General features: G+C 36.4%; 1 protein-coding gene across 3 annotated transcripts; it reads left to right on the top strand.

Moving 5' to 3' along the window:
- The first annotated feature begins 17 nt into the window (after positions 1 to 17).
- Positions 18 to 23,076, top strand: LOC129359618 (CSC1-like protein 2). Of its 3 annotated transcripts, none has more exons than XM_055029370.1 (24): positions 18 to 307; positions 5,285 to 5,490; positions 5,717 to 5,796; positions 8,478 to 8,525; positions 10,169 to 10,256; positions 11,001 to 11,038; positions 11,159 to 11,301; positions 11,808 to 11,859; positions 12,001 to 12,109; positions 12,204 to 12,274; positions 12,861 to 12,941; positions 13,080 to 13,203; positions 15,173 to 15,306; positions 15,443 to 15,580; positions 15,813 to 15,966; positions 16,893 to 16,999; positions 17,104 to 17,190; positions 17,308 to 17,373; positions 18,179 to 18,341; positions 18,484 to 18,589; positions 18,776 to 18,943; positions 19,074 to 19,189; positions 19,267 to 19,335; positions 19,700 to 23,076. In XM_055029370.1, the coding sequence occupies exons 2-24, from the start codon at positions 5,320 to 5,322 to the stop codon at positions 19,877 to 19,879; spliced, it is 2,493 nt and encodes an 830-aa protein (XP_054885345.1). In that variant the 5' UTR covers positions 18 to 307; positions 5,285 to 5,319; the 3' UTR covers positions 19,880 to 23,076. The 3 variants fall into 3 exon arrangements, with proteins under 3 accessions (XP_054885345.1, XP_054885344.1, XP_054885347.1); XM_055029369.1 differs by lacking the exon at positions 8,478 to 8,525 and adding an exon at positions 8,815 to 8,877; XM_055029372.1 differs by lacking the exon at positions 8,478 to 8,525.
- Positions 23,077 to 23,283: the final 207 nt, after the last annotated feature.

The following is a 23,283-nucleotide window of genomic DNA, read 5'->3' on the forward strand; positions in this document are numbered from 1 at the left end:
TGTCTTAGGGGCTATCTCTAAACTTGGTGTTAGACTGGTTCTAGTTAGCGACTTTTGTCTCACCGGCATACAGACTGACTCAGCCGCGGTGGCGGAGCAATGTTTATGTGTACTAACAGCTAGAAATATAGTTTCACTTTTTAATTTTGTTTAGCTTGCTTCAGCTTTTGTCGCTGAACTTATTGTCGTTGGACTTATATTACCCAAGAGTTGCCCGATAGTCTTAACCTGTTCTCGAAGAGCTAAGTCGCTAGCTTCTACTTGGAAACAGTGGGCAGTTCTTCTCACTGCTACGCATTATTAAAAAGTAAGTTGTTTTTGTTATATAAATCAGTGACCACTTTAATTTTTAGGTTGTGTCCTCTGATAAAGACAATTTGTTCAGCTCTGTCTGTTAAGTAACTTATTGGGTGCTGTCAGAACAAGTTAAGCCATCTCTTTACCATTAGCGTCAGGCTAACATATTTGAACAAATTATTCCTTTCTATCTGCTCAGATTGTGTTTTACGGTGTAAACACACACATCCTTGTATGAATACATGAATATGACTACAAATTAGATACTCGTGTTATTATTAAGGATATTTCAGTAATACATCCGGATTGCATGCCTAACGCAATCGGATATTTGTTGCTAATTAAATTTTAATAGTGATTTAAAGGCTAACTCGCGGTAACGGTCGAAGGATTTTGATAAAAGTTAAGCGTTTAGAGATTGCCATGCATGAACTCAACAACCTAAACAAGATTTGTGGTCTATCTCAACAGCAGTAGGGAAAAAAGGGCGACGTTTTGACATGCCTTCGGATACTATTGTCGTTTTCCAGCTATCTTGCAAGTGGTCTGTTTGCCTCTGATGAATTTACTGACCCGGGTTTCATCATGAACGGATGACTAGTTGAAGATTGACTGAGATAATTAATCTCCGAGTTATCCTCTACATACGGAGAGCCTATAAAGAGACACATATGTGCTGTCTGAATATATGAGTAATGGCGCTCTATATAAACAGTATCGATATTTGTTTAAAATGTTCCAGAAGCATCAGTCTTTCATAATGGATTACCTGTCGAACTGGATTGAGTCGTGCATTTGTCCCCCGGTAGGGAAAGCACCAAAGATAATATTAAATAAATAAATAGAATTTGAGTAGAAGTGTAAAATAGAAAAATGTATCCTAAATTTCACAAGTAAATTCTGTTTTGATGATCTTTTCCCTTTTTTTTTTTTTTTTTTTTTTTTTTTTACCAGTTGTGCTTTAAAATGCAAAAGACTTCCAATGCACACTTTCTAACAGAGTGTGCATTTATTTTAAAATTGGTTGATTCACTGCTTACAGAGCGACATATTTCAACTGTTTTCTTTCTCTGTACTTTGAGCATGCAAGCTAATGAAAATCCACAATTCAGCTTCTCAGAAAATTAGAATTTACAAGGGCAGTGAAAAAAAAATATTTTTTTCTGAAATAGGTAATGAACATTCATTCTGGCTAATTTTTTACATTGTTACAACTGATTTTACTTTTTTTTTAACTCTGTTGGCGATTAGGTTAAATAATTGTGCTTTTAGTACTAATTAAAATAATTTGGATTGCTTATTCAATAAATTAATTATTTCATTGTTTGTTCAAGGAGCATCAGTTTCAAAATTTGGCCATAGCAGGTAATTTTTTTTCCCAAGATCATGAAGTTTCAGTCACAATGTTAGCCGATTGAGCATGTACTTGTTCTTTAATGTTTGAGCAGCTATTTCTGATTTAGCCCTTTTCTGTTCATTTCTTAGTCTCTAATTTTTGTTGAACATAAGATACACCAACTATAAAAGTAAAAAAAAAGGACAAGCTTTCAGCTTATTTGATAGATATTTTTGTAGTGAATATAAAATGAAAGCATTAGAATATTTCAAATATGATTCATTGTGGTATGTCATGTACTGATAATTTTTTTGTTATTTTTGCTAAACTCAGAATAAAGTGAATCAATGAACACTCCGTCTTAAGCAATTACTAAATGGCACAAAACACTTTTTCTATTTCACCTGCTGATGGCTTTATTATACTAAATCATGGGAAATCTACTGGCTAATTTAATTGGTTTGTCACTTTATTGAGCTTTAATTTGCTTGCAGCATGACATGTAGTTAAATCTACCAATAATGTTAATATTAAGTATTAATTCATTAATACCTACAATAAGAAGTCTTAATTAAATCTACCACCAATGTTTAAAGTTTTCCTTAACTTTATTCAACTTTTTCCTTGTTTGTAGTTAATCTCTCTTGGGTATAATCTTGCATAATGTTTTGATATTGTTATGTAACATCTTAAAACAGAGGGTTTGTTGCTTGAATCTCAGGAAGTTGACAGTGATTTACCAACCAGGCTAATATTAGCATCATAGTCTTGGAGATTTTAATTAGAGTTTATCATTCTATCCTATAATGTTTGCAGTTATAACTAAACCATGTCAACTGCACAGAGTACATTACTTTTATGGTGGACATGTTTGGTTTACACAAGCTAGATGGCTTCCTAACAGAGTGTGCATTTATTTTATTCACAATTTCACATCCTAAAGTTTAGTACCAAAGCAGATGAAAAAAGCTGAAAAATAGTAGATAAAAAATGGCCAAACATTTGTTGGCCACATGTATCTTCTTTGTTCATAAATATTTGCAATGTCATGACATTAATTTCGCTTCAGAGATGCAAAGATGTGTGCTTTAAAGAAATTACACATATTTTATCACTAGAAGAGTATTTTAATTGGCATTTCGTGTGCTACAATATAAATTGACATGCTGGTTGAAGAAAAAACCTGTCGTTTAAATTTCTCTCCCAAGTGTTTTTTTTTTTTTTTTTTTTTTTTGGGTATTCATCCTCATTCCTCTTGGCTTATAGTCCTATAAATACATTTCCACTAGAAAGTTAATGTGATGGTGCGTGGATTGTTGGCGGTTTCAAAGCATGAAACAAGGCTTGGTCAAATAGTTTGCGTATGACATTATCAAACAGAGACTCGCTCAGTAATGGAAAACACTATAGATAAAAATCTCTTGGTGACTTTCCTAGAAGTCAGAAAAACACCATAAAGTAATGTAAGAAGTTGGTTAAGATAAACTCACATCGACATATTCACATTGGACCATTTGCTTGCATAATGTTAAGCATTTCTGTCAAATGTTCTGCTTTTGTGGTTTTGGGTCAGATGAGCTTGGTACACATTAGTTACCTAAAGATGCAGATATAAAAAAGTTCTTGAAGGAAATGAAACTGCAAGTCCAGCCTCTATGACAGGACATAACCTCCCAAGCTCGTGTTGTGACCCATCATGTGCTACTCGGCACGTCTTTTTAACTCCAATGCCTGTTTCTGCTCTACTTATCGTTAAATGTCTGTGTCAGACCTTTATATGAACAGAGATGTTTAACTAGAACATGCAACTGCTGAATTTATGTTTAATTTGTACATGCATGTTATCTTCAATGAACCATTTCTCTAAAATAAACTTGCTTGTGTGCTTGCAATGGCTGTTTATTTTAACATTGAAGCAAAATGAAATCTCTGCAAAATGAAATTTCTTTCTAATTTGTTTTTGAAAACATCTTTTTTTTTATTTAAAAAAAAAATCATTTTCAAGTGCTTCACCATGTTGCAGGTTTTTAATCTGCAAAGCACCCAGCGGGGGCATGTTGTGTGCTGCCTGAGTTGAAACCGGTCCATTTGAACCCTGTAGTCTCTATCAGTTTATTGTTCGACTCTGGCTGTGACTCTCCAGTGATATCACAGCATTCCAGGGAGAAGATAAATGAGTTAGTGTTAGGGCAGATGAGCAGCATTGTGGATTCGGTTGATAGTAGTGGGCAGAAAGGCACAAGTCGAGCTGTGCGACTGTGAAACGGCTAGAAAACAATTACTTCCTGAAGCCTTCGAACAATATCTTTGAAGGTTTTTCAATTCAAAGCCTTTGACTTTAAACCATTAAACCGGTCAAGTATTTTCCATAAGATTCTGAAATGGAAATATACCATTTTAGTAATTAAAATGAAAATTTGCTCCTAACTTTAAATTGCCAATTGTGCTGAATTTCTGAACATGGAGGTTAATGTTAGAAAGTCTCAAGTAAACCTAGATCCATTACAGTGTTTTGAAGTGCATTGTGCATTATTTATGCTGTGTGCCTACTCAGGGGACATGCTACTTCTGTTTTACTGCTAGACTGAAACTGAAGACTTCTAAAACAAAAATGCTAATCATTTAGACTCTAACTTTGCTGTCGGATGCATTTCAGACATAATCTTCTTATACTCTCGCTGGCTAGTCTGTCCAGGATATCATTATGAACCTATTTACATTGTAATACATTTTTAAAATTTATATTTTATTAGGGTTTTTAAAAAGTATTTTATATTTGACACACGTCTACCTATAAGACTAGTGCTGGAAATTAGTTACCTAGTTATGGTCTCTTTTATTTACATGTTAATGTTCTTAAAAATGTTTTGTCCAATTTAAAATTAGCTACTCGGACTGTGTTGGTGTCCAAATACTCTGCTGAAACTAGTCCTTTATTGACAAGGGATGTGTCATTGAAAGGAAAGAACCTGTCAGAAATGGGACACAAGGCCAACCCATAGCAGGCTTGTTCCAACAGGTTTCTTCTGCTTCCAAATCTGAACAAATTACAGGGACTGGAAACACACTGTTTATTTTTTGTGGGGAGAACCCACATCATTTTAGTAATTTAAGAACTAGGCTGTGAATATCATCTTTTGTTTTTCTTCCCAGTTGTACATTGTTGTATGTCAAGCACAATTCAGGAACAAAAATGTATTTCTGTAAAATAATTTTGGAAGTTTTGCTTATATGGTGCTTGTGGTCAAACAACAAGCATAACAATAGCTAAACATGTGACTGATGACAGCTAAGCATGGATTCACATGCGATGGTCACAGTATGTCAGTGTTGGGTAAAAACCGGAACGCATCTGGAGAAAAATTTGGTCACTTCTGGTCTTTCTCAGATCTCATTAAAAGCACTTCAAACCAAAGCAGTGTTGTTAAAATTTCTTTGCAGTTGAAAAACGGTAACTTTTTAAATTAATGCACCTTAATACTGATGACTTAAAGATCTGAATAGGAAATTGTTTCTAATGTATGATCTAATATATTCTGATTTTCCTTTTCCATTTCTAACTAATCTTGATGCAAAAACGGGAAGAATATATCTTTATTGCAACATTAAGTCAGTATGTAAAGTTGTAAAAATGTGTTTCTCCTTCGCAAGGTGTCACCATGCTGCAGTAATTGAATAAGAGATTGATGAAGATCACAATGAGCTCCACGTTGGGGCCTCAGTGCAACAATGGGAACTGCTCGACCAACAGCTCCAAAGAATTCTGCTACTCGGGCCGAATTCGCAGCACTGTGCTCCAAGGATTACCGTTTGGGGGTGTCCCTACTGTCCTTGCCCTTGACTTTATGTGCTTTTTGGTGAGTATTTATGTCATTCATTTGAGGAACCCAAAAACATTTGTGTAGCGTTCAGAAGCCTAGCAATGACTTACATGTACTTTAACCTTTCCTTATTCCTTCCAGGAAAGTGTTTTGAAATGTTGAGCTTTGTGAAGCTGTTGCGTAACTTTCATGTTGTTGGTTTCTGTCGTGTAAATGAAGGCGGTGAAGGTGCTAACAAGCACTGTTTGTTGTGTCCCTGTAGCTGCTGCTGTTCGTGTTTTCTGTGTTGAGGAAGCGAGCATGGGACTATGGGCGCCTCGCCCTGGTGACTGACGCCGATAGGTAATGAAACGCGTGCCAAGGTTCCTGGAATAACTTGTTCTAAACAATGGGAAATGTAGAATTATGCTCACTACCCGTTGGAGTATTCATATCACCTGGATAAAAGCAGATGCATTTTCTGGTGGGGGTTTCAAGTTTTTTAAAAGGAAATGAAATACTGGTGGTAGTTTTTATTTTTTATTTTTATTAATTTATCTGCATTGTAGTTCCTTTTGGTTGAAGCTATTGTAATATCCATGTTTTTTTTGTTTTGCTGATCTAATCCATGCAAAAATATTTACTGCTGCTGCATGGTACTATTATGGGTTACTGTAATGATAACATAAGCATTTTACCTCAGTAGAGGTTTGTTAAAGAAACCTGGATTACATCACAAACAGAATTCAACTTCTTTAACACTTCCTGAACATTTTATGTTTTGAATAGAATTTATACTGTGGAGTTTTCACATTAAAAAAAGCTGATGCTCCCCTGATTTTGTTGCATACAGAAATGAAGGCAACATTACATGTTGTTGCTTGAACTGAACTGTAATAAATTACTTGGCTAATATCAACATGAAATTCATTTGGAAACACACCTGAAGCAGCTCCATAATATTTTCAGTATTACAGAGGAGGGCAGCAGTTTTTTAGTTTTTTTTTTACTTTATGTCCCAGTGTTTTCAAAATTAGAAAATTAATTGTGAATTAAGTTCACATTTAATCTGGTTAAATATGAACTTTAACCAGGTTTTTTGGACTTTTTAGAGAAGTAACTCACACTGTGCTTAATAGAAGGGATGGTAGTGATTTTGTTGGAATTTATGCTTTATTTAACTTCTGACAGACATTCAGCATCTGCTGAAAAGCTCAACTTTAGTCATGTCAGTCCAAAGTGCGTAGTTCCAGGAAGACTCCATAGAGTTCAGTAAACGCTGCATGTCTACATTTGTGATGGTATGATATAAAAGGTTTTTTGTTGTCATTCCCAAACTACTTACCATAGAAACAGTGGTTGATTTGCAGAAAACCCCAAAATAATAAAGTTTCTGAAAACTGATCAACTTAAAAGTGTTCCTTTTGAAAAACGATTATTGAATGTACCAATAGTTCTCCTATTTGAGACCTCTTATTTAAATCTCTAAAGAAGGGATTTTTCTAGATTAAATCTACATAATTGCTGGAATTTCTTCAAGTTTCAGCACTGTTGCAGTGTTGTTTATTTCCCAACAAACTGAACATGGCACAATGGATTTTCCCTTCGGATCTTCCCCATGGTAGCAATTCCCTCCACCCCCTCTCTCTTTCTGAATCATCATCGCTGGTCCTTCAAGAAGCCTATAACTCCTGCAGTGCTTTAAATATTTGGCAGCCAAGCCGCTCATCAACTGATTTGTTTCAAAGTAAACAAACTATAGCTGTGAAAATTAGAAATGAAACTGATAGATGTCAAAGACGACTTTGATTTTTAGTCTTTGCATGTATTTCTTTAAATTCAGCAATAATGTGTTGTTTTTTTGAGGTCTTTTGCACAATTTCAACCCAGGATTGAGAATTAAAGTGATTTATTGATTCTACATGTCAAACAATAATTGTGGTGGTTGTGACTGATGCAATAGGTATCAAATCAAATGCTTATGAGTAAATGCAAGCTGAAAACAAGCCAAGGTGTGGCTGATGTGAATAAGCTAATAAAAGATTTAACTTATTCTTTCTTCATGGGGAAAGATAGATTTTTTTTGTTGTTGGCTCTTCGTCCTTTTAAAAAATCAAAAAACTATTTAAAACTACTTTTTGCATTTACTCAGATTATCTTTGATATTTAATTTTGTTTAATTTGATTTTTTGTCACTCTTGTTTCAAAGTAGCATAAATTTATATGGACATCAGTATTTTTTATTTTATTTTTTTATGTGAAGGTTTTCTTCAACAACAAGCTGAACCTGTACTTGGCTGGTTTGGCCGCCCTTCTGTTTTTCCAACAGAAACGGGCATAATAAGGGGGAGTCAGAAAAGGGCGTCAGCAGTTTGTATTTTAGTGCCAGCAAGTGAGCTCTGCCACACATTTTTAGATCTTCAAAGCTCATAAATACAGGTTTAAATGCAGAGCAGTTTTTATTGTTAACATTTAGGAATTTAACCCATATTTCATTTTAGACTAAGAAATGAAAATAGTTGGGTAATTTCCAGGTTATGAATCGCCCAAAGCTCTGAGGTGTTCCACTACCTCACAATGGGGGGGGAGACAGAGTCAGATGGACCTTGGACAGAGTCCTTGACACAGTGCTCCATTACCCACATTCCCCAGCTGTGATTGTGTTGCGTCACAGCCACACTGTTTTTCCAGCTGGGTATGAGCAGAGAATGGGCTTGTAGCATGAAGGGAGGATGTGAAGAGGGGACAGCATGGGAGGCTTGTATAACCGACAGGATATGGAGATGTAGACTCACACAGCCTCCAAATACATGGTGGAAACATTCAAAACTGTGGTAGACATTTGCGTTATCAAATAACACGATTAACTTTGTAAGATAAAATAATTTGTACCAGGTTGAGCAGAGCCTTCACTGATATATGTGTGGTGCAACATGGCTATTGGATTTTTCTCTCAATTGATCACCCCCCTTTCTTTTTTGTTCCCAGTGGTTTTATGTGAGCTTAATGCTTCTTGCTTTGTTTTGTATGTTTTTTTTTATCAGAAAAAAAGAGATGGATCAACGGTATAGCCGTCTGGAAGATCGGGAATAGTATGTTCATCTTGCCGCATCACAGAGCTGTTTAGTGCCTTTTCCTCTCTGTTGTTTTCATCTCTTTTTCTGACCTAACTCGCCACTCTTATCCCTTCTGCTCAGGCTGCAGTGAGGTTTTTTTGTTCTGATGATATCATTATTTTTCTTCCTCTTTGATCCATTTCTCAGTACCAGCAGCTCTTTCTCCATGTCATTCTTGTGCTATTGGTATCGGGTGTCCCTGTTCTGTCACTGTCCTAATCAGATCTGTATGTGCTAATCTGTGTATTGACCTCCTTTTATGAAGCTTGAAGTTCTTCTGTGTTAGCGTGCCGCATGAGCCACACAGACTGGACATTGGCGGGGAGAGGTAATACTTCCCTGATGTGCAGCTATAGATAGATGGGCCCGGTCCTCTATGTGGTGGTTGTTCAGTGTCCAGGCTAGCAGAGCTCAAATGAGTTTTTTCTCCTCACAGGAATGTGGGAGAGGAGGCCTTGGGCTCTCTCCTCATTCCTTTTCCTTAGAATTGTTAGAGCCTTCAATGATCTCATACTTGAACATAGGATTGATCTACTTCCAACAGAGTCATGGTGTTCTTCAACCTTTCCATCTGGATTTATATTGTACTGTTTATTTTACCTCCCAGAGGGAGTGCTATCAAATTTAGAAATATTAAATAAGATCATATTGATTTATATTAAAGGGTGCTGATGGCTCTGGAGGAATAACTCAACAAACCTATTAGAGAAGCTTCTAATATGTTTGCATGTCAATTTGATTCAATTCTACACTCTATAAATGTATTGAAAAAAACTAGAAAAAATGAGGTTGTAAAAAAGCTGTATTTTTTTTCCTGACCTTAGTGCTATAAGAACTAAGTGACAATTTATATGAGTTGATGTGTTGTCATAGCGCAGGTGTGAGAGATCAGTGTCTCCATTTACTGTATGTTAATTTATGACGAATTACAATGCGTTCAGTAACAAGTAACATCACATTTGTCTGATCATGCAAGCTTGAAATGATAAAATTTGCTATTTTTTAGAAGACAACCAACATTACCAATTGAAGTTGAAAGCAACATAGTTCAAACACAAAATAAGTATATTCACATATAGGTATTTTAACTGCACCGTAAATGGCTTATTTTGAGTCTTCCTTACTCAGTTAAATCATTCACACTGAAGAGTGTTGACAGGTTGCCCTCCAAACACTTAATACGGTGCATTTACTGTTCAGTAACAATAGGATTTTTACAATTTTATTGTCAGGTTGGAGCTGATTAAATCTGAAGATGACCTAATTCTTGTCATAGCTGAATTCCTAGTGTGTCACTAAAGTTTATCTCTCGTTATGTCCTTCTCTGACTATTATCATTAAACCGTCACTCTACAGTGCTCGTAAGTCTTTATAATTAACAACAATAACAAAGCATGTTAGCATGAAATGTGACTACCGAAGTTCCTCTCATGGTTCCCTCTGGTAAAATCTCCTTTCTTGGTTTCAGGGGAAATGTTTCTGATCAGTCGTATCTTTTCAATGCTGTACTTTACCTCTCCATTCTATGACATCAAGCACTGAAACATAGTTGGTGTGACATATGTCACCTTTGTTCGTTTCTATGCAGCAGCATGCAAATCTTGTGTTTCTGCTTGCAGCGTAAATTCCCCTCTGCCAGAACCAAATGAACGCTATGCACGCCTCACGTCCGTATCAAGCTCAATGGACATGGACCCAAGAGATATAGTAAGAAACCTTACTAGTTACTACAGGATGAAATATGGGTGCATCTTAATGAAAAATAGAATATTTCCATAAAATAAAACTCACGTTTCTGTGTAATATAATCATTATTACACAGAATGATTATGTTTCAAATAGTCATTTCTGGTTATTTTTGCTAAGCCAACAGTGAGAACAGCAGCATTAAGACAAAGTACCAATACCTTCAATGATCATGATATGATTGTGTTGTGCCTAAACCCCACAATGACTATATTAAGTATTGTCAAAAGGAAGGTAAGAGGCTTCAAAACCAGCCATGCAAACAAGTCGAAGGCTCCTAGTGAAATGACTTGGGCTTCCTTAACAGCTCAGCAGAACCAGCCTGATCATTTCATCCCACACTGCATTGAGCCGATATTCATTGAAAAGGAGCTCTGTGTACATCCACTGTGTAGCGCATGGGCCAGCATTTCTGAGCTAAAAAATCATTTTAATTGGTCTTTTATGGTATTTAATTTTTCAGAGAAACAATTTGTTTGAGTTTTCAAAAAGCTGCAAGCCATAGTAACCAAAGTTGCTTAACATTAACCCTTCTGGGAGTCATGAATTTATTAGTGTGTGTGTATTTTTATTTTTTTTTTTACATTAAATTAAACAACACACTTTTCAGTGATATTCTGTTTTATTGAGTTTTACCTGAACTGATCTTTCAAGCAGAAGATAATGTTTTTTCTTGTAAAAACTGCTTCAACTGTCCTGTTTCAGGGCTTTTGCTCCTGGCTAACAGCCGTCTTCCGCATCAAGTGAGTCCGCTTCTTCATTCCTTTTTACAGTAAAGCCACTGCAACCTCTGACAGTAAACATAGTTTTCAGGTCTGAATTACTCTTATGCAGCTGCTGCTGTTTGTCTTTTCTCTCTAAAGGGAAGAGGAAATAAGGGACAAGTGTGGTGAAGATGCTGTTCACTACTTGTCTTTCCAGAGGCACATCATTGGCCTGCTTGTAGTCGTGGGTGTGCTCTCTGTGGGCATAATCTTGCCTGTTAACTTCTCGGGGAACCTTTTAGGTGAGTTAATTGAAGTTTACTCATACAAAAACTTTTTTTTTCAGTATGGCAGAGTCCTACAACTCCTCTTTTTTGTTTAAATTTTTTTGATTTTGTTGGTTTTGTATAAGAGGCTACATGTATTTCCCACAGTCCTGTACATAATTAAATATGTGACACCAGAATGACATTTTGCAGCTATTAACTTTAAGACTGTAAGCATTCCACATCCTATTTTTTTCTCTTGTGATTTTTCTTGTGACAGCAGTTATGTGCTGCTGCTTTTCCTCCTACTTCATGTTTTTAGTTCCACATTGCTATCAATTATAGATTTCTACTGTCGTTCGTTAATTTAAGAGGGCATAAAATGACTTAACTGATGATGAATCGGCTTTTAATCCTATTTCAGCTGCTAGTGAGCCATGCCTGTGAGGAAAATACAAATAGTAAATGCTGAAAGTTTAAGGAGGAATACATGATGTTTAACTTGCACTTGATCTTCTTTCTTTCTTTCTTTCCTCCAACAGATGACACTGCCTATAGTTTTCCACGAACCACTATAGGAAATCTAGATACAGAGTGAGTCTTTCATAAACCGTTCCTTCTTTGTGTGTGTGCGTGCGTGTGTGTGTATGTATATATATCAATCTATATATATATGGATTTATTTTAACTCTTTATTTTGCTAATGTTTGATTTCTTTTTTCTTTGTTTCTACAGGAACAAACTACTATGGCTACACACTAGCTTTGCATTTCTCTACCTGCTGCTGACAGTGTACAGCATGAGGCGGCACACGTCAAAGATGCGCTACAAAGAGGACGATTTGGTATGGATTCTTAATTTTAGAGCGTCATTACATGACATCAAGCAGTTACATGTTGTTTGCAATTGCTTTTATTTTTTTTTCCTCTATCGGGAAGGTGAAACGCACTTTATTTGTCAATGGCATCTCACAATATGCAGAAGAGAGGGAGATAAAGCAACACTTTGAGTAAGTTGGGATTTCTTTTGTGTGTGTGTGTATGTTTGCTTTCTAATTTTGTCTCACCAGAAGTTTAAACTTTACTGTACTTTGTTTGGACTTTGTGTCAATCAATTTGATCAAAATGTTTTTTTTGTGGATTTTTTTGCATATCCCTCGCGTCATATCCCAGTAAATACATTGAGGTTTGTGGTTGCAACATAAAAAAAATGGATGAATTATGACTTAAGAGCCATAATTCATATTAAGCCCTGCTCGTGTTCAAGTAAAGTTACCATATCAATGTGGAAGCAACACAGCAGTTGTTGGGTTAAGATGTATGATAGCCATGCCTTCCCCTGTTAAACAGCTGTGTTGTCCTCGTCCCAATGTCTGGGAGTGGACAATACCAGGCCTATATGTGTAATTGTCCCTAATCGAAATCAGATGAGTAGAATTAGGCAAGTCATGTGTCAAGTTGGTCTGAGGAGGTTGTTGTTCCTGTCCTACAAAACTGATCATGTAAATTCAAATACCTTTAGATGAATAAAGATATCTGGTAAATGAATTAACAGAATTTTTTTTTTTGTTTCTTCCTCATTGCCTGTTCTGTTAGGCTTGCATACGAAAACTGCACTGTCCTTGACGCTCGTATCTGTTACGATGTATCGAAGCTGATGTATCTCAGCTCTGAAAGGTACTGGATGAAGGATGTGTTTGTTTGCCTTGAAATGATTTTTTTTTAAATTGCATTGGAGAATTCTCTCATTCATTTCCTGACATAAATAGACCCTCTTCTGTCTGACATGGCTATTTTTTCTACTTATGTATTCAGGAAGAAGGTAGAGCGTAGCAAGAAATTCTTTCTTGACCTACAAGATAAAGAGCATGAGAAAACCATGATTAACCCCAAGCCTTGTGGACACCTTTGCTGTTGCATCATTAAAGGCTGCGAACAGGTGAGAAACTTGCATTTTTTGTAATATACTGGTTTGTTCCAGTGAAACTTCTCATATGTATGCAAATAGGTCAGTTATCAGACTTTATTGCTTCGCACTGATCAAACATAAATATTTAACATAAGCATTGGCTTTGAGCAAAAAAAGTGGGTATGCACAATATGCAATTCATGGGTGTGCTGCATTATAGAGGGTGCCCAAACCATTCTTAAACAACTGTGTAAGAATTGTTTCTAGTCTGGGTTTTCTGTATTTAACAGCTTTGTGCATGTGTAAATGATGTGATTGATATAGTAGGGAATAGAGCGAAGGATAAAGACATTTTAGAGATGAAAAAAGTTTTTCAAAGTGGTTAAAAGATAGTAGGTAAGTTATGTCAATCTATCAAGACAAGGCTTGTGAATGTTCAGGTTAGTTTGAGTTACCGGTAAAATGACAGGTTATGGTTGTCCTGCAACTGTGTGCTGAATTTATAATGTAAGAAATTACAGTAGGAAAAATATCTTTTTGTTGTAAAGACGGTAATCATTTGTTTAACTAGATGGTGAATTATAAAACATTGTAGAACGTGGCAGTGATATACTTGAGTTTAAATGTCTTAACATTAAACTCTCAATATAACACTGCAGTGCTATGGTGATGCATCCAGCATCCACCTGGATGGACCACAAATTATATAATTTTACATTAAAATATAATGTTTTATGTGTTCTATTTTTCAAAGAACATACTTAACACAAAATTCATTTCATTCAGCTGTGAGGATGGAGAGAAAGAAGAGAGAAAGAAGAGAAAGAATCAGGACAGACAGGGAAAGGAACAGGTTGGTTTGATATTAGGCAAAAGTGTAGGAACAGCCAATGAATCCCATGTGATACACTTAAAAATAACTATTTTTAAAAGATTTATTAGCAAGGTCTGTAATTTGCTTAAAGCTATGCTTGTTTGACCATCTGACTTGGTACAGAAGGATGCAAGTTTGACCCAGTTAGTGGTGATGTCTATTGAAAACAAAGCTGCATTCAGTTTCATTTGCTGCCAGTTTTGACAAAGGTGAGTGCAAAGGGATGACGTGTAACATTTTAGTTAGATGTTCAGTGTGCACCTCTGGGCTTTAAACTTGATTCTATGCCGAGGTAAGTAGTAGTTACTAGTAACATTTACTCAATTACATTTTCTTGAGTACCGTATGTGTGATCAGACACCTTATGAGTCAGCGTTTGAGGGAAGAAGCACCCACCAACGAAACATCTCACTTTCTGTCAGCTGGTCTGCAATGACACATGGAAGTTATTTGACTCTGGTTTTTTATGTTGCACAGTTTGATTTTGAGAGGTGGCCACGCCCACGTGCTTTTGATCCACCAAAGCCCACTAGTAGCTGCCTAGCAATGTCTTCAGACTATACTGAGTGTTTGTTCTGAGTTATTTTGAAGTAAGTTACTAAAAGCTGACAGATGAGTTCTCTCACATGCTACTTCAGTACAATAGGCAAAATGGCTGCCCTCCTGTGCCATTTGGACCAGGGCTCCAAGATGTCTTTTTTGTGTGATCTAAGGAGTAACACGTGTGTGCTGATTTATATAATATCCAATCAGATCACATGTAAAAAAAAATTTTTTTAAATAAATATTTTTAAGGTTTTGTGGAGTAATTAGATCATTTTCGCTGAATACTTGAGTAAAAATCTGTTCAATCATTACTGTCACTGCCAAGTCAGTAGGCACAAAATTTCTGTATGAAAAACAAATTTGTATGGGTTTTACATAACTCTCTAGAAGTTGCTTTGAGGAACTGATTTTTAAAAATTATTATTGTATGTAATCCATTACCATCATATTTAACAGTTATAAGCACTTCCCGATGTATAAAAAATGTTTTTGATTATAAAATGTTCTTTTCTGAATTGAATGACTAAAACTATCATGTATTTTAATCTATTGTGATGGACTTATGTTTTCTTCCTAAAGGAAGAAGCTGTGAGTTATTATACCAAGCTTGAGGCGCAATTAAGGGATGAATACCGGAAAGAGAGAGAGAAAGTTAACAAGAAGCCTTTAGGAATGGCCTTCGTCACTTTTCAACATGAGAGCACAACTAGCACGTAAGTTAATTTAGATAAGTGAAGACATGCTTTTCAATTCTGAATTTCTGAAATTTGTTTGTCGTTTTTGCTGCAATGTGTTTTTTGTTTTTTTTTACTTTGGTTTGTTTTCAATCTTTGGATCTTTGTCTGTTAGAATTTTAAAGGACTTTAATGCTTGCAAGTGCCAAGGCTGCTCCTGCCGTCGTGAACCCAAGAGTTCGCAGTTCAGCTCCAGGCTGCACACCTCCAACTGGACCGTCACTTATGCCCCTGATCCACAAAACGTGTACTGGTGAGAAGAAACACTTCGTCACAGAAGGAAAACAATAGCTGTGTTTTGGCTGATGCGATTAGTTCACATACCAAGTATTAATCTAAATGCCGCATTAGAACTTTTTGAGGGAAAACTCTTCATAATGTTTTGTTATTTAAACTAGCGTATTAGTTTTCTGGCCAGCTGCGTCCATCTCTGCAGGTTATCACACCGTGTCTGTCTCACCGCTGTGTAACCCACTTTCCCACAGGGAGCATCTGTCAGTGGGAGGGTTCAAATGGTGGGCCCGCTGCTTCATCATCAACTGCGTCCTCTTCCTTCTCTTGTTCTTTCTGACCACCCCAGCCATCATCATCACCACCATGGACAAGTTTAACGTCACCAAACCAGTGGAGTACTTAAATGTAAGTATCCAAAGCTGATATGTGGGGGTCTCTTATTTTGAGAAAGTAATTTAATTTGATGTCTTCCTTCCCCAAGTCTGGAAAAATACATTTAATAAATTAGTTTTATACACTGTAGCTGATTTTAGTTTGTCCACTTGGCAGAAAGGGTGAAATGCTGAATCCAAATCCTGTCACAGCTCTGCCTTGTTTCAGAGGTTTAGATAAAAAAAAAAAAAAGAATAAGAAAATCCAACCATCTCAACTTTTTTTGTTCTAAAAAAGTACACAATTTGTAAACGGAAATATTATAGAAACACTGTAAAAATGTTCAAGCACTTTCAGGCAAGGGAGTGTCTCAAGACAATTTTACTCGCATGCCTCAGATTTGTATCTATTTAACTGAGGGTATTGTAGTGACCTCTAACATTTGAACGTTTTACTCTGTACTGTAAAACATGGCAGATAAGATTTTATACATACAAAAAATTACAAATGTAGTAATAATCTCATATTATGTCACACAACCCCTCTCATGAGAATGTGAATAATGTTTTTAATGATTAATAACTATAGAAAAAAGATGAATACCTTCAATTATTTACTGTATCTATGTCAATGTTTGATCTGAATGTTTTGAGTCACTTTTAAAAAGTTTCCACTATCTAAAATAAAAATTAAGCAGTTTTTCAGCAGTAAGAAACTTACCTTAGTTTATTTTCAGATGTCATTTACCATATATTTAATCACAAATACAGAAAAAAGATCCTTTTTACACAACATTTGGCCTCCAGGTTATCTTAGAGTTTTAAACTGGATCCATGTTTTTTTTTTTTTTGTTTGTTTGATTTGTTTTTTTTATATTTGGTCTGGCTTAAACCCAACAGGTAAATGTCAATCAAACAGATTTAAATACTAATGCCTCACTCATGTCTTTCTGATCCCAGAACCCCATCGTAACCCAGTTCTTCCCCACCCTCCTGCTGTGGTCTTTCTCTGCTTTGCTTCCCACCATTGTCTACTACTCCGCTTTCTTCGAAGCCCACTGGACCCGGTATGTTTATTATTCACTACTTTCAGTTCTTCTGTTTTCTTATGTATTTGAATTTTAGGAGGATCATGTTTTAATGTGTGTGAATGGTTTCTGTTGTTTTACAGGTCAGGAGAGAACAGAACCACAATGCACAAATGCTACACTTTCTTGATCTTTATGGTCCTTTTGCTGCCCTCCCTTGGACTCAGCAGGTGTTACATGTTTTATTTTTTGCTTTGTAGCAAATTATTACGTAATATAAGGAAATAATTTTGTGAACCTTTTTTTTAATATATATTTGAGCTAATGTCTTTCATTCATTTTTGCAGTTTGGATGTTTTCTTCCGCTGGCTTTTTGACAAAAGTTTCTTGGATGAAGCTACAGTGAGGTTTGAGTAAGTATGGTGGGCTTGGATTTTTTTTTTTTTGTGCTGATTTTGATTTTCCTTGGATGTAAAAACTTGCATATAAGACTTCATCATACCCAGGCTTAGTGAGATGCAGAAAATCAGCGGGATTGTTGTGATGCCAACTTTACAACAAAGGGTTAAGATAAATTCGCTACAGAGGAGTAAAGTTCTGCTAAAATAACTCAGATGTTTTAATTTCACATATTTTCTAAAAACTATTTAACTCAGTAAGTTTGGAGAAAATATAAATAAAATTCTGCATGACTAAAGGCAGAAGTGGTAAAACTATTTGAAGGGATATGCATTCGACTGACATGATGTTCATGATGTGCCATTTTGTAAATAATGACACGTTTAATGCAAAGTTGAAAATTTGTATGGCCTTTTAATGCAAGTACAAGTTCAACTTTACTTTAAAAGTGTCATTATTTACCAAATTAAACAAAGTTAACACTTTTAATGTCTACAATGACTACATACTTGACAATAAGACAACTAAAGCTCGTACAGCATTAAGAGCATCACTGGTCAATCAGTCAGGATACTGATTGATGATTTTGGCCTGAAGTTCCCTTTCTGGTGTATAAATGCCGATCGGCCATTTTGGGTGTTGAAATTTTGACTTTTCTGAGGCTTTTAAAGTCAGAATTCCAGCATCAGGAGTTGTTTTTGTTTTATTTCTAACTTGAAAAAGTGTTTGAGCCGAACGTCAATAATCCTTCAATATTTGTAGGCTTTGCATAATTTTCTTTCAAAAATGTACATTCTTTTTCTCTTGGGATTTTTATAGGTGTGTGTTCCTCCCTGACAATGGAGCCTTCTTTGTGAACTATGTCATTGCTTCTGCATTCATTGGTAATGCTAACGACCTGTTGAGGATCCCCGGTTTACTGATGTACATGATCCGCCTGTCCTTGGCCCGCTCCGCAGCCGAGAGGAGGAACGTCAAAAAGGTCAGTCTCAGCATGCAAATCTAAACAAGACTCACTGAAATAAGTTTTTACATAATTTGTTTTTTTTTTTTTTTACAAAAAGTTATATGCATGGGAAAAAAGTAAGAAAAATTATAATTTTTTTGTTTGTGGGGGGTTTTAGCACCAAGCTTATGAGTTCCAGTTTGGGGCAGCTTATGCCTGGATGATGTGTGTCTTCACTGTGGTTATGACCTACAGCATCACCTGCCCGATCATCGTCCCGTTTGGTGAGTCATACTGTTTAAACTCTGTGCACTGCTTGCTCTGTCTTGTTTTCACATCGACGGAGCACACTGATCAAGTGGCTGGCAGAGGCCAGGCCACATGCAGGGCATCTGTTCTATGTCCAGAGGCTTATCTACAGGACTAATTGGATTAGTTGTGCTGATTTCCTTGTCTTTCTTCCTATGTAGGGCTGATGTACATGCTGCTGAAACACCTAGCAGATAGGTACAACATGTACTATGCCTATCTGCCAACAAAACTGGATAAGAAGATTCACTATGGAGCTGTTAACCAGGTGGTGGCAGCTCCTATCCTCTGCCTCTTTTGGCTTCTGTTCTTTTCCACGGTGCGCTCCGGTAAGAGGACAGCTCCCTCTACTGGTTACATAATTGTGGGCAGATATTTTATGGAGCCCTATCTCACACTTTTTCAAACCTATAAATGAGTGAAAATCCATTAAATGTAGGTTGTCTCTCTTCTATTCAGGGTTTACTGCTTCAACATCCATGTTCACTTTTGTGGTTCTGATCATCACAATCATCATTTGCCTTTCTCACGTCTGCTTTGGGCATTTTAAATACTTAAGTGCTCACAACTACAAGGTTATTTTATGCTTTCATACTTTTTATGATTATGCATGCACCTGCTACTTTTGGTAAGTGTCTCTTTTCTGCCTCAGACTGACTCAGAAGTGGATGGAATGGAGAACGGACGTTCAGCAAGCCCTTCATCTAGTGGCAAGACAACGGTAGAAACTCATTCTTGTTCCTTAATCTCAAACAAATGGGTTTTCAAACAAGGTGAAGTTGTAGGTTGAAACTACAACCTACAATTAGCGATGTAAATTATTTCAATACTTTGGCAATAAAACCTAAGACGGTTAAATAAAGAAGACAATGACAAATTACATAACAAATTGAAACAAATGTAATTTATGAAATACATCAGATTGTATCATGTAGCAAGTTTTCTCATAGACTGTTGAATGCTGGGATCAAGTTTGCAGTTGGTCTCAAAGTGGCAAATAAAACATACAATTCTTCTGTTTGTTTGCTTTTGAGAGGTGTTTAAATATTCAGTAATTAACACTTTTGTGTTGTGTTTTCCCACAGCAAACATACATATGTCAAGTACTTCAAGATCCCTCGTCGGAGGAGGCCGGATCAGGCAACGGAGAGGACGACGGACAGGGGTCCTCGCAAGACGAGGAAATGATCCAGGCTGGAAACAACCTGACCGGCGACTTCCAGTCCGGGGAAGCCAGCCTCATTGAGAACGAGGTGCGGCAGTGAGGCAGTCTGGGACACGAAGACTAATGTCAAACGAAACTTGATGAGTGCACTAAATGTGTGACGTTAACATGGAAGTGAACCAGCAGTTCACCAAAGCATCTCAGCCTCCATCAAGGGACCTTCTCCTGACTAACATAAGCACACCATCTACTAAGGATTCAGTGGTTGTTTCTCAAGGATGTCTTCTTCATTAGGTCTCCTAAAAGAACATCGAGTGAGGCAAGAGTGGAAAAGACGAGGTTCTACCCAAACACTGCATATCAACCAATGGCAGAAGATGCTGATGCACAAATGAAGAGTTTTTGCCTTTTTTTGTGAAGGGAGAAAAGTTCTCTGTATTTCCTTAACTTTATTGTACTTGAATGTTAGAAACAGGGAGCTCAGGTTTCTCTGAGGTACTGCATTATCACATGCAAATTCAAAGGATGGAGCAACTGTTTTGTTTTTTTGTTGTTTTTTTCTCATAATGCTTCATCTGTGTGTCTGTCAGCTTTAGATGCTTCCCATGAATTAGCAGCGTAGTAATGTCGGCCTAACTGGAGCTTTTGCGACAGATTTAAAACGGCTCTTCCTATTCCATAGGATCCTTTAAAGATAAAAAAAATGCTACTAACACTCCTGGAGGCTTTGACACTATATCTATGAAACTCTGGATTTGTGAAGTAGCCTTTTTTTGACCTGGTATTTATTGTAAGCATGATATTTTTAAATTCTGTCCAGCTTGATGCTACTTTAAACTGTGGACTACAGTATTTAATTCATCCTAGCACACTACACTGGCACAATGGCTCTGCCTCTGAGCCTTTGTAGGGACTGCTGCTCCTGATGTTGCCCTCCCAACTATGCCAGAATAGGGCGGGGTTTCTTGCACAGCTGCCGCAGCAGAAACTGGAGGCTGAGAATCTGTTGCTGAGAGGAGGCCTTTTCAGATGACACTATGACTAGTTCTTTATGCATAGTTTTTGTTTAAATCTTCTCGTTAATGTTTACAGCTTGAAGTAGAGGTTAGAGAAGAGGCATCAAATTTAGATGGCTGCTTAAAGTTTTATGATTTGGTTAAATTCATTTCTCACCCTATCCGTCTTCACAAGCTTTTTATTTAGACACTTTGTGACGTGCAGTAGCAGTCAGATGTTTATCCAACACATCATCGGAGTGAAGCAGGCGATGGGGCTTAACAACAATCAAATTCCGCAAACGTGTTTAAACAAAGCTAACTGGGTGCACTAGTTTGTGGGTTTGGACAAATTTCAATACATGTCCATAAATAAGATGTAGAGAAACCTCGGTTTTTGTTGTCATGAACAAATTTCTGACAGATTTTTTTGTCTCAGTATTTGCCCACTCTTCACATCAGAAATGGCTGACTTCATATAAGCTGGCTGTCTTTCTTTCATGAGGTCTTTGCATTGTTACAGAAGCTTAATTTCTTGCTGTATCAATTCCATGAATGTTTGGGAACATTGCACTGATGAGACTCCTGAATATGCATCGAGCTGCTAATTTGAGGTGAAGTTGAAGAGTTTGGAGGTAGCCTCCTTAATATTCCACAAAGTCAGCCTCTTAAATTGGCAGGGAAACAATCTCTTAGCACGATGCATGACAGTTGGTACATTGTCATCGTGATCAGATTTCAGTTCAGTTTGGAGCAGGAGCCTTTTATCTTGATACCTTCCAGTTTTATATTCCTGAGCCTGGTTGGTTCCTGAATATTGTTAACAAGTTCAGGTGGTTGAAACTTGGACTTCATCAGCTTCATCAATGATTCTTTGCACTCGTCAAAACTGATCTTGTAATGGATAAAGTTAAAATCATTAAGCTTCTGGAGTGGTACTGACTGAATTCTTATTTTTGAAACTTCCTTGGAGTTATTTGTCATTTGATCAATTCCCTCTTGAATAAAATAGACTCATGCATAAAAAAAACTCAAATTAACAGCATGCCAATGATGATTGTGAACAACTGACTCATACTTTATGTTGGAAACGTTGAGTTCCTTTAGTATTTGAGTTCTGTTACAAGTTCTCATTGCTCTATACCGAAAGCAGAGGTCAGCAGTTTTTCCAATAACATGTCAGGACTTGGCATGTTATCCCTCACGTTATAGATACTCCAATGAAGAAGTTTTACATTTTTGTACCACTTTAAAAAAAATGTAACTATAAAAGAAGAAATCACCTGCCCTACAAGGACGACTCCATACTTATCGTCCAGATTAATTTAACATATTCATAATCTGCTTCTCTGAAGTATCTTCTCATTGACTCTAACCAAATGCTAACATGTCATAACAAATCATTTAAAATCTAGTGCCCATGCAGTTTCTCAGGATCTTTTGAATTTTGACTTTTAATTTTATTTTTTTTAAACAGACTATGACTTGCCCCATTAATCTTCAAGGAAACCATTGGTAAATAATGCAACAACAAAAAAACAACCACTAATTAATCACTGTTGGATATAATGCACTAATCTTTTTCTCACTGATATGACTAACAAAGAGTAGCACGTGGTATCTGCCAAAATGGCATCCATTTGGTTTGATGGCACCATTCGTTGAATCATCACTGTTCGAGTAAGACTGTTGACCTGACACTACTGTATTTATCTGCTGCTTCTCTTGTCATGATAAAGTGACTTGCTTTATACCTCTTCTATACATGTGAGATAACTGCAAATCTCTGAATGTGTCCAGTCAGAATAACAAACACTGTCACACTGTGAGGAAGATGTTTTTTTTTTAGCACCAAATGTAGTCTTTGTTTGATAAATAAAATGTTACTAATGACTCTCTGAAAGAACTGTTTCCCTGCTAATCAGGAATTGAACATTTTATACTGTAGCTACTCATCTATGTCTAGTTGTTTGTCTTTGCATTTCATTGGATTCTTAAAGCTGATCATTTGTTTCATTTGTACTCATTTAGTTCTGTTTAAATTACTGGAATAACTGGAAAGAAATATTTTGTTTTCATCAACAGATCATCATAATAATGTCTCCACTATATATTTAGAAAAAAACTGGCAAAATGTGTGTGCACATTAAATATGTTTAAATATCTGTTTTGTAGATTAATGTTACATGTTAAAGTAATGGCAGATTTCAGCCTTTAACTCTGTCATTGTCTCCATTGCCCCATGCAGATATTTGTCGTATGCATTGGAGATGTCTCATCAATAAATCTGCATCTAATCAACTGTGGTTGTTAGTCTCAGTTCATCTCTCACTTGGTGTAATGTATAGGAACGGAGGTTTATGGTGACTGAATTTCACAAAATTTTCCGTCTCCAAGTCCAGGCTTTGAGAACTGCTATACTGCCACTTCTAATGTGTCTCATCCAAATGAATTTCCTATTTATTTGTAAAACATGCTGTGGAGGTAATTAAGCAATTTCAAGTTTTAT

Source organism: Poeciliopsis prolifica, unplaced genomic scaffold (genome assembly GCF_027474105.1).
Source record: "Poeciliopsis prolifica strain line A6 unplaced genomic scaffold, Auburn_PproV2 SCAFFOLD005, whole genome shotgun sequence".
Taxonomy (NCBI): Eukaryota; Metazoa; Chordata; class Actinopteri; order Cyprinodontiformes; family Poeciliidae; genus Poeciliopsis; species Poeciliopsis prolifica.

Excerpts from the sequence above, each read along its gene's own strand:
- LOC129359618 (XM_055029369.1), top strand. The coding sequence starts at position 5,320 with ATGAAGATCACAATGAGCTCCACGTTGGGGCCTCAGTGCAACAATGGG. Across the intron at positions 11,302-11,807 it reads CTTCTCGGGGAACCTTTTAG|ATGACACTGCCTATAGTTTT; the intron begins GTGAGTTAATTG and ends TTCCTCCAACAG. Across the intron at positions 11,860-12,000 it reads ATAGGAAATCTAGATACAGA|GAACAAACTACTATGGCTAC; the intron begins GTGAGTCTTTCA and ends TTGTTTCTACAG.